The sequence below is a fragment of the Triplophysa rosa genome, linkage group LG2, assembly GCF_024868665.1.
Source record: "Triplophysa rosa linkage group LG2, Trosa_1v2, whole genome shotgun sequence".
Classification (NCBI taxonomy): domain Eukaryota; kingdom Metazoa; phylum Chordata; class Actinopteri; order Cypriniformes; family Nemacheilidae; genus Triplophysa; species Triplophysa rosa.
This window is the reverse complement of record NC_079891.1, coordinates 236,242-253,203: the sequence shown is the minus strand read 5'-3', so window position 1 is coordinate 253,203 and position 16,962 is coordinate 236,242. Positions and strand designations below refer to the sequence as shown.

At 36.4% G+C, this 16,962-nt stretch overlaps 1 protein-coding gene across 5 annotated transcripts; it reads right to left on the bottom strand.

Moving 5' to 3' along the window:
• Positions 1-1,201: 1,201 nt before the first annotated feature.
• On the bottom strand, positions 1,202-12,946 carry fosl2 (FOS like 2, AP-1 transcription factor subunit). Of its 5 annotated transcripts, none has more exons than XM_057356163.1 (6): positions 12,265-12,946; positions 11,848-12,058; positions 8,865-9,119; positions 8,643-8,750; positions 6,227-6,295; positions 1,202-4,121 (listed from the first exon to the last, which is right to left on the bottom strand). In XM_057356163.1, exons 2-6 carry the CDS (start codon positions 11,947-11,949, stop codon positions 3,579-3,581), a joined length of 1,077 nt encoding a protein of 358 aa, XP_057212146.1. In that variant the 5' UTR covers positions 11,950-12,058; positions 12,265-12,946; the 3' UTR covers positions 1,202-3,578. The 5 variants fall into 5 exon arrangements, with proteins under 5 accessions (XP_057212146.1, XP_057212137.1, XP_057212168.1 ...); XM_057356154.1 differs by having other exon boundaries at positions 12,269-12,946; XM_057356185.1 differs by having other exon boundaries at positions 11,848-11,940; positions 12,265-12,941.
• Between the last annotated feature and the right edge of the window lie 4,016 nt (positions 12,947-16,962).

The following is a 16,962-nucleotide window of genomic DNA, read 5'->3' as shown; positions in this document are numbered from 1 at the left end:
GTGTTTCTTTGTTATATAAAAAGACTTAAGATACAACAATGTGCATTTTTTACTATTTCATTACTGGAAAACAAGGTTACAAAATGTGTTTTGTGAATGCTTGACTAAAAATATGTGTTTTAATCTAGATTTAAACAGGGATGAGTTTAGGAGTAAAATGCTTTTAGTGTGATATCCTGGGTACTACCAATAGTCCAGAGTTTTGTGACCTTTAATAAATATTAAATTCTGCCCAAAACGGCCGACTAATGTATAAGACCAGTAACTACAGAATTGCTGATTAGTTTATCTGAACCACAACTTAATAATATAATTATAATTTTATATATTATTTGCGTTTTGCTCATTTTGAAAAATTGTAAAACTAATTATAGGCCTATGTAACACCATTCAACCAATAGGTGACAGTACTACTTCAGCATTGCCACCATTGTGTGGCGTGCAATAGACTGTCTGGCATTATTATAAAATCATTACCCAGATAAAAGGCATTCACCATTCATAAGTTTACAAGCATATTACTTTATTTTTATGATGTTAATTACGAAGGTCTTCTAATTGTAAAAATTATGCCTTTTGTTATTGTCATAATAACTATTAATAGCGCATATAGGTAGGAATAGGAATAGCAATAGGTCACAACTGATTCATCAACACAAAAATCAATGTAACCGTTTGTCCATCTGTCCGTGCGCATCCGTGTCTGTGTGTGTCTATGTGTGTTAGTACGTGTGCGTATTGTGTGTGTGGAGTGTTTTGTATGTGGGTATGTCTGTCTTCTGAGTTTTCACCTTTTTCTTGTTTTTACAGGTACAACTTTAATTGTTTTGTTTATAGTCAATATGTCTCAAGTACAGCTGCTTTGTAACAATGAAAATTGTAAAAAGCGCTATATAAATAAAGTTGAGTTGAGTTGAGATGAGATAAGATGAGATCTGTCCAGTTAAATCCCATCGTAGTTATTTGTATTAGTAATCACAATAGTTTTAACTACTTTTATCTTATTTTCAGTGTGCAAACAGTTATGGTGCTGAGAAGGTAAATCCCATCATAATTATTTGCATTAATATCCTTCACAATTTTTTATATTGCTTTTATTTTATTTTCTGTGTGCAATGGTCGATTATTCTGTGGCAAAAGAAGCCTATTTCATCAAGCTGTACATGACATGCAAGAAAATATGCCCGGTGTAGACATGTTTAAACGTTAAATATTTATTTAAAAATATTAGATTTCCACACAGGTCTAAATCTCAATACACAAAACAGCCCATGTTTTTAAAATTAAGTAAATTCTTACTAAAACATCAAAATGGCAAATGAATAATTCCATAATAGTCCACGTAAAATTAAATGCACCTTTAACAAAAACATGAGTTTGGACATTTAACATGAATGTATAGGTTGATTTTAAGTAAAAGTAAAAATAATTAATGCATTTGATGGCAAAATGGGAAAAGTCTCTATTCGGCATGATTAACATCCTCACCTAAACCTACAGAATAGGCAGCTTAGCATTTCAATGTAGCCTACAAGTTTGACATTTTGACATGAAGTGCAGCGTGCAGAATATTTATAGCCAGAACTGGAGCAGAAGCATAGTTTTATGAACACTGATGAAAGAATTATAGATTTATATTTGAAGAATTGTCTTCAAAACAAGTCACGTATACTGCACAAGCGTGTTTAAATGTTATTCGTCCTGTCTCTTATTAATAATTATCAAATAATATTTTGTTTTTTACAAAACAAGTGTTTCTGTGTTCCGGATATTTGTCATTAACATTAATTGCTACAAAGATAGATAAAGCTGTGAAATGACATCTGCATCATTTATTAAATGCAGAAATTATAAATGAATAGTATAATATGAACAAAGCAGGTGCAGTCAACTGTTGTTACCAACTCAGAAACATATACATTACCACAACGTAACAATGAGATACCCAACATACCCAAACATTTACACATGTACAAGCAAAATGCAACTATCCAAAAATACCACTTGGAAATATTTTTATTATTTTTTTTTTTTTTAAATTAGGAACAAACACTGTTTTAAATATTGCTGTTTTTGTTGGTTATTTTCTTGTCTTTCAAGTTAACAGTTAAAGCAATTTCTAGAAAGAGAAAAATTAAAACCAATAAGGACATGAAGAAAGCTGTACAAATGGCTTGTTTAAATTACACAGGGTTCAAAGACAGACAGAAAACAGTTTACAAAACACAGCCCTCAGACTTTTCTCCTTTTTTTTGTATTAAAGTAGTTTGCAACAAGAATCTCTCATACGTTTGATATAACAAACACTGAAACTGTATCTCTTTAAAAAGTTCCTGACAATAAATACGTCCTTCAAACAAAACCAGTCAAGCAGCATTTTTTTTTTTTTCATTTTACTGCATCCAGTACAACAAAATACTCCCACTGATTCTCTGTAACGACAATAAACAACAACCTTGAGATGTCCTTTTACAATGTTTTTCAAGAATTTATTTAGAAATATTGCAATTAGTATTTTCAGTGTCCGAAGCACTCACCACCAGTATTGCATCAAAGTATCATTTTAATATGACTTTGTAAGGAATGGCATTTGATCTGATTGTAAGGTTGATAACAAAGTGCATCTGTTCCCAAGTGCAGCTGTAAAGACAACCAGTGTTTCAGGGAGAGGTTCTCATATGGCTGGTATATATTTCAGTTCAAACTGTACCCTGCAAAAAGGGCATCTATCGATCCAGGCATAAAAGTATCCATTACAAAAGCTAAACATATTCATCTTTTTATTTCAAAACCACAGTGTGCGCCAATACAAAAGCAGTATTGCCATGTCAGGGTTAGAGGCAGAGCATAATATAGCCAGAGTTTCCCTTGTGTACACTCATATATTCTGATTTAATTTGATTTCTTTTATGGCTCACTCACACAGACAAAAACCCCTGACAGTAGATTTACCAATGTTAATGAGTGCTTTTTCCTAAAATATCAAAAGCTATGTGGCTAATTTTGTTTGTGCCGCATGTACAAAATATTAACAAAGTTCGGTCTTTTATTGAACAAGGTGGTTCTTTTAACACCTGGCATTTAGGCTAATCCAGGGAACCCTCAACAGTATAAACAGCAGGACACAAAATACATTGAGACAATATTCACACAAGTATTCGTCACAAGTACAAAGGCAATTATGTTTTAGGGGCAGTGTAGTGTCCAATGTTGGAATCTGTACCTACCAGGAATTCGATTTTTCAAGATATCCTGCTCTCTGTTTTAAGTCAGAAGGACTGCAGTAAATAGTAACCTGTCATGCACCTGAACGGGTGGCCAATGGCTTTATTATGCATTGACTGCAAGTCTTTTTAAAGATGAATGACACAATCCCTCCTGATACAAATCCCGCTTTCATTTCGTGTTCGGTAAAAAACCTCACCACTATTCATAGTTGAAATAGTGTATGAAATTTGCACATAAAATTCCTCCCATTAGATACATTAGAATGAGCAAATTAGCCCTTGAGTGTTCTCATGCTTCATAGAGCTTCAAATCCCAGCTGAAAGTGTTAGGGAGATCCTGAAAGTTTTCCTTCAAAGCGCCAACAGGGTAGGAGAATTGAGGGAATCTGAAGACTGATCGCCACTGCTACTGCTACGTCGGTGTGCTTTGGAGCAGGACTCTGATGATGGTGAAGGGCTCTCAGGTTCCAGTATGTTGGGGTAAGTGAAGATGAGGCTGGGGTTGCTGGGGGTGGATACAGGTGTGGAGGCAGCCACCACAGGTGTGTTGAGACTGTCTCCATCAGAACAAAACATGCCACTGCTTAGGCAGATTGGCTTGATGACTGAATGCTGGACTTTTCCCTCCTCTTCTTCATCTTCCTCCAAAGGCTCCTGCTTCACCACCACGGGACTGAGGCTGTTCATTAGGCTTCGGGAAGCCAGGCTGGAGCGCATGGTGACAGAAAGGGGTGCACACTGCTGGCTGTGAGAGCTCTGGTGTCGTTCTACAGGGGGTAGCTTGCATACAGGGTTGTGGGCCACCAACATAAACTCTAACTTGTCCTTTTCCTTCTGGAGTGTCTCGATTTCTTTTTGCAGGTCAGCTTTTTCTCCTTCTAACTTCTCTGTCTCCTGCATTAAAAAAGACAAAAATGATTTCACAGCAAACATTTTCAACATTTTCATCACTTGATACAAGATGATTTGCAAAATAGCTATGCTAATCATTTCTTTACTACTTTGAAGTGTTTACAGCAAAATGTGTTTAAATCAATTTATACAATCAATTTTCTCAAATATGAGTGGTGCTTGTCCATGCCAAACTCTTCCATGTTGCTAGGATGTTGTAGATGCTAAATTCTTTTTTAAAGCATGTACTGTATGTGGCTATGTGTGGTTATTAGAGTACTTAGTTCCAAAAGAGGCAATCCCCTGCAAGTCTCTTTGTTTATCTGGCCTTAAGATTTTGCCCAGAATGTTTGCTCAGAAAAAGTAAAAGCACATCTCTCCCAAATTTACTGTAGCACAAATAGTGCAGGACGAGTTATATGCTGAACTTAAAACTTAGGGTTAGATTTTTCGTAGATAGTAGGGTTAGCTAGATTTTTAGGGTTAGATAGTAATAATAACTAAAAGATTTTACTAAGCATATCATAGGTATTTTTACTGCGCATGTCACAGGTTATCATTTAATAAGAAACGACAGAATGTATTATCTTGATATAACACTTAATAAACTAACTATTTTAATTATTTTAGTAAGTAATCATGTATATTCTGACTGAATAGACTGATTTTAAGGCACGCCTGATGGTGAATGTATACCATCCACTCCCAAACCTTGTCCTAATTTTAACTCAAAGAGTAGTTTAACACCATAAAGGGCTCAACCAGACAACAACCCAAGCAATTATTTCCCAGTTCAACTTAAGATGTTGACATTCCCCTGTAAATGGTGACACCTGACCTGATGCAACACCACACCACAACACAAATAAAAACAATTATTTTTACACCTCTGCTGTATCTTGTGAGGTTCAACATATAATTGAAAGTAAAAGCCCCATTAAGTGTAAACACTGACACAACAATGTGACTAGACAACCAAAGACAAGCTGTTATGGTATAAAAGTTATTTACATTTAGTCATTTAGCAGACTTATTTGATTCATTAATGTGTCTAGGAGGAAAAAGGAAACAAAAATCAAAACAAACCCTACAATTACTGAGAAAGAAACAAAAATAATGCATACTTTGAAACAAAGCACAAGTTATAGTCATACTAGATAGACAACAGTTCCTTATTTGGTGAGGAATTAAGTGGCTGGGGTAAAGGAAGAAGGAAGATAGCAGTGTGTGGGGTTTGATGGTTAGCTGCAGTTTCCTCCTCAAACAATTTCAGACTTTGATTCAATCCAACCCCCTGTAGCACATTCCTCCCTCATGTTTCAGGTCTGACATCCTGAGAGATGCCATTAAATAGCTAAGTAGTTCAATTATAGCCTGCATTGTCTGGGACTCCGGGCATACCCACTTCTGCCAGACAACACTACTCTTCTGTTTTTGTAAAATGGCTTTGTCTCCTGTTTTTAACCCTAATCTAAAAAGTCCCAAGACAATTGGTAGATACATGTTTCATTGTGCATATATATATATATATATATTTAGATGACATTTTTGTAACACTTTATAATACTGTTTCATACTTAAAGGAACAATACTGGGTTTTTAGGAGGATCTATTGACAGAAATGCAATATAATATACAAAACTATTTCTTCAGAGGTGTATAAAGACCTTACACAATGAACCATTATGTTTCTGTATATATCTACATACTTAGCGGGCCTATATACATTAGATTTGTCACCATGTTTTGTACAGCAGCCCATGCGTTATACAGCACGCTTCCTCTCCCTCTCCCCTGCGGTATAGTGGTGAAACGGATTGCGGATGATCCGTGATCCGTACGGATCGTACTCTACGGTTCGGAACGCATGTGACCCGCGGATTAAATGTAAATTTATTCATCATTGCGTAAGAGAGTAAAACGCGCTCTCTCTACAGTTTTAGCGCCAATGCGCTCTCGCTCTCTCTCTCCAGTATCTGGACAAGTACAATATTAAAGCGGTTCCAGATAAACAATGATGCTCAAAACTGCTCCGTCACACAGCTAATATTACAACAAAACAACAACATATCTTGGTTCTAACTAACAGAAAAAACAATGTTACTCACATACTTATCCGATTCAAAGCAACCTCCGGGGGTGAATTTAAGACGATCTTTCTCTCCAACGACTCTGTGCTGGAAAGTATCACCATAGATATCTATGAGTATCTCTGCTAAAAGCCTTAGTACCGTGGGTCCTAACGCGTCTCTGCTTGAAAGACTTTATAATATTAACGCAGGTCCTAGCTCCTGCCTGACTTTTAGCCTTCTTTTCATACTTAAAATCCACAGACCTTTTATTTTATGTAATAAATAAGATATCGCCCTTTCTAATGCCCGCATGATCTCTTCCCTGCGTCAACATGAGAACGACATCTTTTTGTACTATGGTGGTCACTGTCGTGTTTGGACTGAGTGATTCGTTACAAATCTATAATACAACGCTAGTGGCCGCTGTAAATCAAAAACTGCGCCTTTAACAGGTAGTTATGCAGGAACTAATGCAGAACAAATGGTTAGTGCTGCATTGACACTGTAGTCATTACTGATAACTAATATGGAAGAAAGATGAACTAATCACCATACTGATGTTCAAAGTAAGTAATTAGTTAGTTAATTATTACTTATTTAATAGTCAATAATAACAACTAAATGCTGTATGTCTCCTGCAGAACTACACAATAACTAAGACCCATTTAAAATAACTATCCATTAACTACTCATTAACTTTAACTCATTCATTTAGCCACTAAACAGCCTATTAAAGATACCGGTTTGGTATTAGAATTAATTATATCAATAGTTTTAACTAATTATTACAAATTATTTCGGGAATTTCGTAGAATTGTCCATACTGTGATATTTTTATTTAAATTGATTGAAAACAAATCAATCCGTTGTGCTTTTCAACCAAAAATAGTAAAAAAAAGAATCCCCCTCTTAATCACTGTATTGTCACTAGTGTTTCTGTGGTAAAATTGAACGTTTTTCTTGTATATCAATCGTTACAGTATTTAACAACAAATAATGCACTGTTACTTTAAGGGGGAGAGACATGAACATGACGTTACCGTATGCGGAAGTCACAACAGCAGCATGTTCAAATAAAAATGCTGCTAAAATGCCAAAGCACATCTAAAATTAGAAAGACCAGTTGTGCAATTTACTTTATTGATATACAGGCAGCATGAAATCGCCACTACTGTGACTATTGTGTAACTGTAAATTTTTTGTCAGCATTTATTAAAATGAATCTATTGTTTCCATAAAAAGTCAGCTCTGTTCAGGTGTGTGTGTGGATTGTTAGCTACTTCAAGCTTTTGTTTTTACAGTAATGTTTAATTTATTGGTAATACTTGTGATTTTAATTTCCTTTACCCCAGAATTACTTATTTATTAACGGGTTATCATGGTTTTCACTTTATAATACTGTTCCGGATCATAATTACTTAATACTGATGTGGTAAGACCTGAGTAATTACTAAAAAGTGACCATGTTTTTCACTTTATAATACTTTTCCAGATCATAAGTAATAACTTAATACTGATGTGGTAAGACCTGAGTAATTACTAAAAAGTTACTCTTCTCCAATTCTCACTATTAACTAGTTGCTTATTAGATGCCTATTTTTAGCATATTGGCTGTTAATTAGTACTTATAAAGCACATATTCAACATGACCATATTCTACTTCCCTAATCCTACCTAATACCTAAACCTAACAACTACCTTACTAACTATTAATAAGCAACAAATTAGTAGTTTACTGAGGCAAAAGTCATAGTTAATGGTTTATTAATACCGAGATTTGGACCTTAAAATAAAGTGTTACACTATTCTTTTATAATTACTAATACCAAGTGTTTCTTAATAGTTAATAAGGAAAATACAACTCTTCAGCTATTGTCCACCAGACTCATAATAAGCAACAAGGAGAGATATGTCAGATATGTTTGAGGTAAATTGGCTAGTGATGCAGTGATTAGGAGGTGTATTTTAAATAAACAAAATAGAAACAATGATAAGGATTCATTAGATTTATTTAATTGATATGATTGATAAAAAAAATTAATCTTGATGAGGACAATATTGGACAATAGTTTGATGATATACAAAGTTAGTTAAAATTGTATTTTTAATAGTAATCAAGATTATATATAACCAGTTTATTGACATAATTATTTTTAGCAGCTGTTAATGAGTAGTTAATAGATATTTTTTTTAAATGAGTATAGTTCTGTAGTTGACATAAAGCATTCAGTATTTATTAATGACTAATAAATAAGTAATAAGTAACTAATTGTTACTTACCTTAAACACCAGTGTGCTGTTACCTTCTGATTAGTTAAACTTTCTTGCTTATTGGTTATAAGTAATAATATAGTATTAATGCAGCACTCACCATTTGTTCTGCATTAGTTCCTGCATAAACAGTATTTAAAGTGTTACCACAGTTTCTTTTTAAAGGCAGTTGAAAACATACCCCTTGGAGCATCTCAGTCAGTTCTCTTCTCCGGTTTCGACATTTTGCTGCAGCTAGCTTGTTTCTTTCTCGCCGAACTCTTCGTTTTTCCTCTTCCTCTGGAGTGAGCTGCAAATAAAAAAAAGAGGGGTGAGCACTATAAACTGACAAGCAGTAAACGTTTTGAGAACATGCTCTATATATACATTAAAATGGTTTGGTGTTGTTTCCATGCATATCAACCTGCTCATCTCTCTTGCGTCGTCCCCGGGCATCGCCAATGGATCGGATGACCCCAGGTCGTGTGAGGGCTGTATGACCAAGGAGGCTTGGGCCACTAGACATGGACAGACCATACGGGTGAGGCCGGGAGTATGGATTAGACATAGAGGTGATTACTGTGGGCTGAACCATCCATTGCAGGTCCTGACTGGTAGTTATGGCATTAATAGTTGGAATAAAGGCACTGCTAGAGCCAGGCATGTCTACTCTGTACTTCTGTGAAGAAAAGGAAAAACAGAACAAAAGAAAGAATATAAACAGAAAGAAAGAGACGTGATACAAATATTTCTATGTTTTCTTTCTTGTTGGTATTTTCTTATTGTAATTAGTGCCTGACCAGAACAAATATTGACATATTTAAGGAAAGGGTGGATTGTAGACCTTTAACATACATTAAACATTATTCTTTTTTGTCTTTGCTAATACAGTCCCCCCCGCCACCCACTTTTTACAAATCTGCAGACTAATGAATCACATTCTACATGCTATCTTGTACTACGCCCTCTTGACTGCTTGAACCCCAGAGCGAAAGGGTGACACACACTGTGAATCATGGGAAAGCCCACAACCCGCCCTGACACAAGCCAACCAGGGTTAGATAATAGCCTCTGTGATGCAATGGACCACAAAGTCACAGTGTGTGGGAATTTTAACAGATTTGTATTTATTTATTTATTGAGGGCAATATTTTTTAGAAAGAACATTATAAGAAAGATAATTTAATTGCATATTTTTATTATGATTTATTGATAATTATAAAACTACCAAAATAGATCAAACAATGACTTTTTTAAATAATTTATGTTAAAATGTCAACTAAAGATTTTTTCAGGTCTGGTAGTTTGTATTTGTAGCCATTTGTCAATACAACCTTTTAACTTTTGAGTTTGTCTATGAAATATTACATTATTATAGTTTTAGTTAGAAAAAAAACTAAAAACTTTTAAAGGGGTTACTGAAAATGCTTCCATTGTTTTGACTTAATTATGTTTTCTTACAGTGGGTGAACTTTTATACTGCAAGCTCCATTTATATGATATTACAAAAGAATAGAATAGGCTATATTACAAAAAGAATATGTATGTCAAACATTTCCAGATTTGTGATTTTTTTGTACAGCACCTAATGTAATTTCCAATTTTTGCATTAAATAATATTATTTATAAAATGCTTAAAAGATTATCATTAGCCTACATGTTGGTAATAAAAATCATATTAAAATACGCAAGAACTGTACAAACGTACTACGAAATAGTACACAAATACTATTTTATATAAACATTATAGTTTAATAAACGCTGAATCACGTTATAGAACGGCTTCGTCCCTTCCAGTCTTCTGGGACACTAAACAAGGTTCCCGTGCCAGCACATTCCATCCACCAAATTCCAGTCCATTTACACATTCCTGCTGGGATTTTAACGGGAAACTGACTTCATGTGACCGAGAATGTTTACCGCAAATAATTTAGGCTACAGGCGAATGAGTTTCGGGAAACGTGGTGTTAAAAATATATCCGCAAATATTACGAATATTAAAAACAATAGGCTAGATGACGCAAAATACTGGTACATTTTACAGCCGAAAGTCTCGCTCAAATATATTATTTTCATTAGCCTATAGGTTTTATTCTTTAACAATACGAATGCGCACCTCGCAGGTCAAATTAACATTGTAACATTCAACAAGTCCTAACATTGCCTGCCTTGAATTCTCGAAGCGTTGTTGGCATTGCGAAATGATCGCTTTGCTCTTCTTCAGAAATATCAGAATTTTCCCCACCACTCCCCATAAGGAGTCAAAACAACACATGGACTGGGAGTAAAAAAACAGCAAATCTACAAGAAAATTGTGTTCGGTGATTTATGACTAGACTGTTATGCACACCATATGAGATTAAAATACCAATACTCACAAGTTCCCATATATCTCAACCACTGCTTGCATTCACACTGAGATCTAGACTGTCTAATAAGGCATTATTAAATCATAAGGAATACCTCCTAAAGCAAACTAAGTGTTAACCAGTTTTAAGAGGGCTTTTTTCACATCATTATCGATGACTGATTTAAGAAATGTTGAAACAAGTCTACTCGATTATGTCTATTATGCTTTTGGCAAAAACAATGTGAAGTCTGGCTTCTTTTCCCAATTAACACAACTATGGCCAAAGTAAATTGTGCTCATAAAAACAAACAAACAGTAACTGCACATGTTCTTAAGTTTAATAAAGTGTGATATGACAGTACCGGAAATGTGACATCCTGTGGCCACTAAGTGCGCATTCTCCGTGGGTTATTTTACATTACGTACGCCACCCACGCCACTGCTACCTTTATCTGCCGAATTGTCGGATTCCACGGAAGCATGCTATGAGGGCCAACATGTGCTTTATCGCAACAAAGTGTTAGGTTGAGAAAAGGAAAATCACCTCTGGAAATCATTCGTTAACAGAGCAGGATTCCGGATTTTACTTACTGTGCGAAGATGCAAATACCTTTTAAATATGCGTCCTATGCATTTTCAGCTACCTGAAATTTTATTCAGATAAATTGAATAAAAAAGGGGACATTTTTGTGCATACAGACTGCATTTACTTGAAGGCATCATATGCCCAGTTTTCAAGCGCAACATTTGTGAAGCTTCCTCTACCCAAATCAAAACCCAAATCTAAGTCAGAAAGCGAAATCCAGTCACTCGGACAGCTACTCCTGCTACTGTGTATTTGCGTTAAGACGCATAGCCTATGTGTAATTATTTTGTGTCACGCGTAATTACATATACTGCTGTAAATAATTTAAAAAATACGCAGGATAAGCAGGCTATAAATTGTAGTTTACGTGTAACGTATACAGTATATAGAGTTAGAATAAGATGTGGATAAGCAACGTTAAGTCGTTAGGGTTGTATACATAAGGACAGAAATGAACCAAGACATCAGTACCTGGTAGGTGGAGGCAATGATGGGGCTGGTGTCTGGTTGCGCCGGTGAGCTGCTGCTGCCGCGGGATGATGTGTCGTATGTCCCGGTGTAATCCTGGTACATGATCCAGGGAAAGAGGAGGAAATTTCAGAAGGTTGACAATGAAATCCCACACGAGTATCTTCAGTCGCAAAAAAGCACTTCCAAGCAAAGAGGTTCCTTTATGTCTACTCTAAAAACAATATCCAAAATACGTTTTAATGAACGATGTATGTAATGTCCAAGTACAGTAATATTCTATTATAAGAGAAGCCAATGCCCTTAATTGTCTCTTACATAGTCCAAAAAATAGATACTCCTGTTGCAAAACTAATACATAATTATTATAGACACTGAGATGTTCCAAGATAAAAATGGGGGAAAAAATCTGTGAAGCACCTACTGTTCTTCAGTGAACTCTCCCAGGTTTAGTTCTGTCCCTATAGCAGTGACTCACGGCAACGATGAGTGTACCGCTCTGGACTTTGTTGAACTGATTTTGGCGACTAAGTGAAGTTCGGTGTTACTTCTGCGGGTCGCACAGTTAGATGACTCACTTCAATGGCACTACTCTACATCGCAGCTCCGCTTATCAACGCCAACTACAGTCCACTCGTCACAGCTCTAACACGTCTCACACCTAAATAGGGATTTTGAAAATGTACGTTGTTATATATCATGTTCGACTTTAATAAGCAGTGAAAAACAAATGCAGATATCACAGAGAAAGATCTCACACTCATTATACTTAGCGAAGAAAACTTGGCTTAATATTCTTCAGTTTGTTTTAGACATGTTAGCTTTCAAGCCCACCCCCATTTCTCGTTTGGTTTCGACCATTGACGCATGTTTCCAAAAATGGGCAGTTGCGTCAGAGCACACGCGCATGAGTTTCCTTGGTAAAGGCATGGTAAAGACGCGTCAGGGATTCCCTCCCTTCTTTCCGCACCTTTCATTTTTACGAGGTGGTCTGTGGGCACATGCTCTGCTGTCCCGAGTGCACAGAACACGCGAGATCGTGTGGAGGTGATGGCAATAGAAAGCAGAAAGCTGCTCTGCGAATGTCCTGTCCAAAGTGCTTTTTTTGAATTTGCACGCATGCCTGCGCCTATTTTTTACATCTTTGATTTTGAACGTTTCCTTTGAATTACATTACAAATAGGGAAAATAAATATTGTAATGTTTGTTTCATAAAGAATCTTAAAAAATGTTGACTCCAGATTGAATCATGCTTATCATTGTGGCTCAGAGAACAGATAGATGTCGCCAGTGGTACAATAAAGTTAATTGGGGGAGGGGGGTTGCAAATGCAGTTAGTCTCAAACTGTCCAGTCCACGGTATAGCATCTGGAAGATAGAAGGTCAATCTAAATGCAAGCTAGTGAACGCTGGTGCTCAGGATTTATTTATAGCAAGCAAGTCTAGACCTAGCCACTACTGCTTACTGTTGTAGGTACAGACAATAAATGAGCAGAGTGTATACTTTATCATAATGTAAATTAACGAAGTATATAACGGAAGTGTACTTCAAAATTTAGATGATTTTCATCTTTTATCCATGAAAATGCCTCCAAATCTGCACTTGTATGTACATTTCATACATAATATAGGAGCAATTTCTGCATCTGTGATTTAAAATATAAAATTTGTCCCATTTGGGACTCCCCCCAGTAATTCTCGGCCATGTGTAACAATTATAAGACGTTTTGATTGTATACACAGAAGAAATACATAAATGGGTACATGTAAATACAAAAAATAACAATCCTACATAAGACTATCAAATAATCAAATACATAACAGATCAAACTAATACTTATTTTACGCCAGTATGTTTGCTTTTGTCTGCCATCTGATCTGATAGCAACGAATTATGGAACAAGAACATGAATGACGCGCGTTCTCTGTGATCGTGCACGTCACTAGGCACAGATCTAAGCAGGGACAAAAAATTATAACGGTCACACTGCGAATTTACGCCGAGATCTTTAATCTTATAAAATCAATACCTGCCATAAATGGCCAAGGAGACAGTAAAACAGGTTGTACCACTGCAGTGCGCAAAAGCGCAGGTCAAAACAGATCTGTAATTATAATCATTAAAAAATACAATTTTACTCCTAGGTTTTCTTTAGCTAATGTATACTTTAAAGTCTTACAGCTACAATAAGATGTCATTGTGGTCACAGTAAACCTTGCCATTAGCAACTTCTTAGTGATAATGAGCTAATCCTCCCTGCTTCCCAAAATAAAGAAATAAAATAAACCGCAAAAATATGACCACTGGGCCTAATATTTAAACAACAAAAATAAATAAATAAAAGCACATTACTTTATTTACAAGACAATGGATGACCCACTGACTGATAAATGGATTAGCTCCTTAATCTAGATTCTATATGAGACATTCACATGTTAATCTGATAATCTCAACAGACCCCGCATGCATGTGTTGATCGGTAATATGAGGTAAATACAAAAAAGACACATGGGGCCTCATTTATAAAAGGTGCGTACACACAGATGTGATCGTAAAGCGCGCGAACGAAAAAATCCACATCGCTGCCTCCACCTATCATGTACTGATGATGTCACATATTTATAAAAACAGTCTTTGACGTGGAAAAGTGCTTAGCCTGGCGCTAGAGTCAGGGTCTGAGCAGACGGACGCACATTTGCTTGTCCGAGTGCTGCAGGTTTTTGGAAATATACAGCAAGTCATTCTTACCAATTGTAAAGGATTTGGACATTGACATCATATATCAATGACATTAATTAGACATCATTAAAATGTGGAAATCTGAAACTGATCAGCTGCGCGCAATTTCACGATCATTTGCGATTTATAGATTTCACAGAGGCGTAAACGCGTTTTCTGTGCATATGTTCGTTCTATGAGTCACACACCTACGCACTTTGAAAAATGATCGTAAAATCAAATTTAGGACGGTTTCAACGCAGCATTTCATAAATGAGGTCCAATGTAGGCATTTTTAAGTACTTTTGGGCCCAGTTTTACAGACATGGATTAATTTAAACCATGAACTAACATTGAGTTAAAATTGATAAAATATCTCCGTAAAAGCATTACTGTTGTGCATCTCGAGACAAAACAATGGCACGGACATATTTTAAGATATTTTAGGGCAAGTTATTTTTTGTTAAGACAGCTCACATTCATTTTTTCAACATTCATTTTAGTCAGGGACTAAGCCAAAATTTTATCTGTGAAACCGGGGCTTAGTTTATAAAATATTAACTTGTATCTTCTGTAGCTTGTAAGACTTTGCCAGCAAGCTAAATGATGACAAGAGGCAAAGCTCATATTAATTAACAAAAATAAAAAAGAATAATCATTTTATTGTTGGTATTTTAAGATTGATGTCTCTCAGCACAAAGGATTTAGTTTATAAACCGAAGAGCCACACTGCATTTCCAGTAGATTTGGTGCTACTGGAAGACTTGTCTAGGAGTAAGGTGGAGCCCGATGAGCAAATGCTTTGTGGATTACTGACTGAGAACACGTGACGTAGATGAATGATCTCTTAAAATTTATTTACAGATTTCCTTGGCAACTAATTATGTACATCAGTCTGAAACACAACAGAGCCACAACGTTCCAGGCCTGGAAGGAGGCAAGAAAATTAATTCATCCTGGAACATTTCCACTGATTAAACCAATCGCATTACAGAAAAGTAGAAAACATGGCTTGGATTGTGTAGACCATCTGGGATAAGCCATTTTTGTTACAAAGCTGTTTCAAAGATTTGCTGAAGGGTTACTGTCATGAGCGTGGGTGGTGAGGACAAGGACAGAGGACCCAAGTGCAGACAGCGGGTAAGGGGTTTAACAAGACATTTAAACACCCTGGGGGGGGATAACATAACAAAACATGGCAACGGGAACAAGGACTAACTAGACTAGACTAATAATAACACTTGACATATAACTACAATAAACTAGACTACACAAAACACAGGCACTCACCACAGATGACACAAACACAACAGTACAATGAACCAGCACAAGACAAGAGACACAAGGTCAATATATAGGGATATAATTCAAGAGGGGACAGGTGCGGGGCATGAACTAATAATTATCACTAACGAGGAAACAAGATTGCATGAACAATGACCAGACCTGGAGAGAGCATATAGAAGGCCAGAAGGGTCAAAATGCCTCTCTCCACATGAAACAAGAGGTTCGGTCATGGCTCTGCCACAAGATCAAGAAAAGCAAGACAAGATTGGGCAGAACCATGACAGGTTACTGGAGTTTGTCAGTAACTGCATGTGCTGCAGAGATCTCAGCATTTGTTACCCCAGATTTAACCTAGAATACTCTGTCCTTGCTTTAGGAATAAGAAATGCTCCAGCCACCTTCTAAAGGCTAATGCATTTTGTGCTAGGTGACGTGCCAAACTGTGATGCATATCTTGATGACACTGTGGTCTATACAGAGTCATGGGAAGACCATGTCAGTACATCAGAGATGTTTTTTGAAAGGTTGAAACAGGCTTCACTAACCTTAAACCTTTCTAAATGTGAGACTGGCAAGGCTACAGTAACCCACGTAGGCAAAAAGGTAGGCTGTGTGAAACCTGTTGAAGCTAAGGTGGAAGCCATACTTAAGTTCCCTAAATCTATAACAAGTGTGAGCTTCGCAGGTTTCTATGGAATGTCTGCTACTATAGAGGTTTTTGCATAAACTTTTCTTCTGTAGTTGCCCCCTTCACAGACCTCCTGAGCACAAAGAGAGTGTTTAGGTGGAACGGTGACTGTGATCGAGCATTTGAGGCTGCCTGCTATGTAATGCCTTTTTTTTGTCATTCAAACTGTACGTGGATGCAAGCCACTTTGGTGCGGGAGCTGTCCTCATTCAAGATGATACTCAAGGCATCGAACACCCTGTGTCGTACATCTCACGCAAGTTTTCGAAGTGTCCGTTTTTTTATAGCAAAGAAGCTTTGGCTTCACTGTGGGTTTAACAGCATTTCGAGGTTTATTTAGGCAGACATGCCCAAATTGTTGTATACAGACCATAATCCCCTAACCTTTCTGTCTAACATGCAGATCCAGCATATCTGGGAGAAG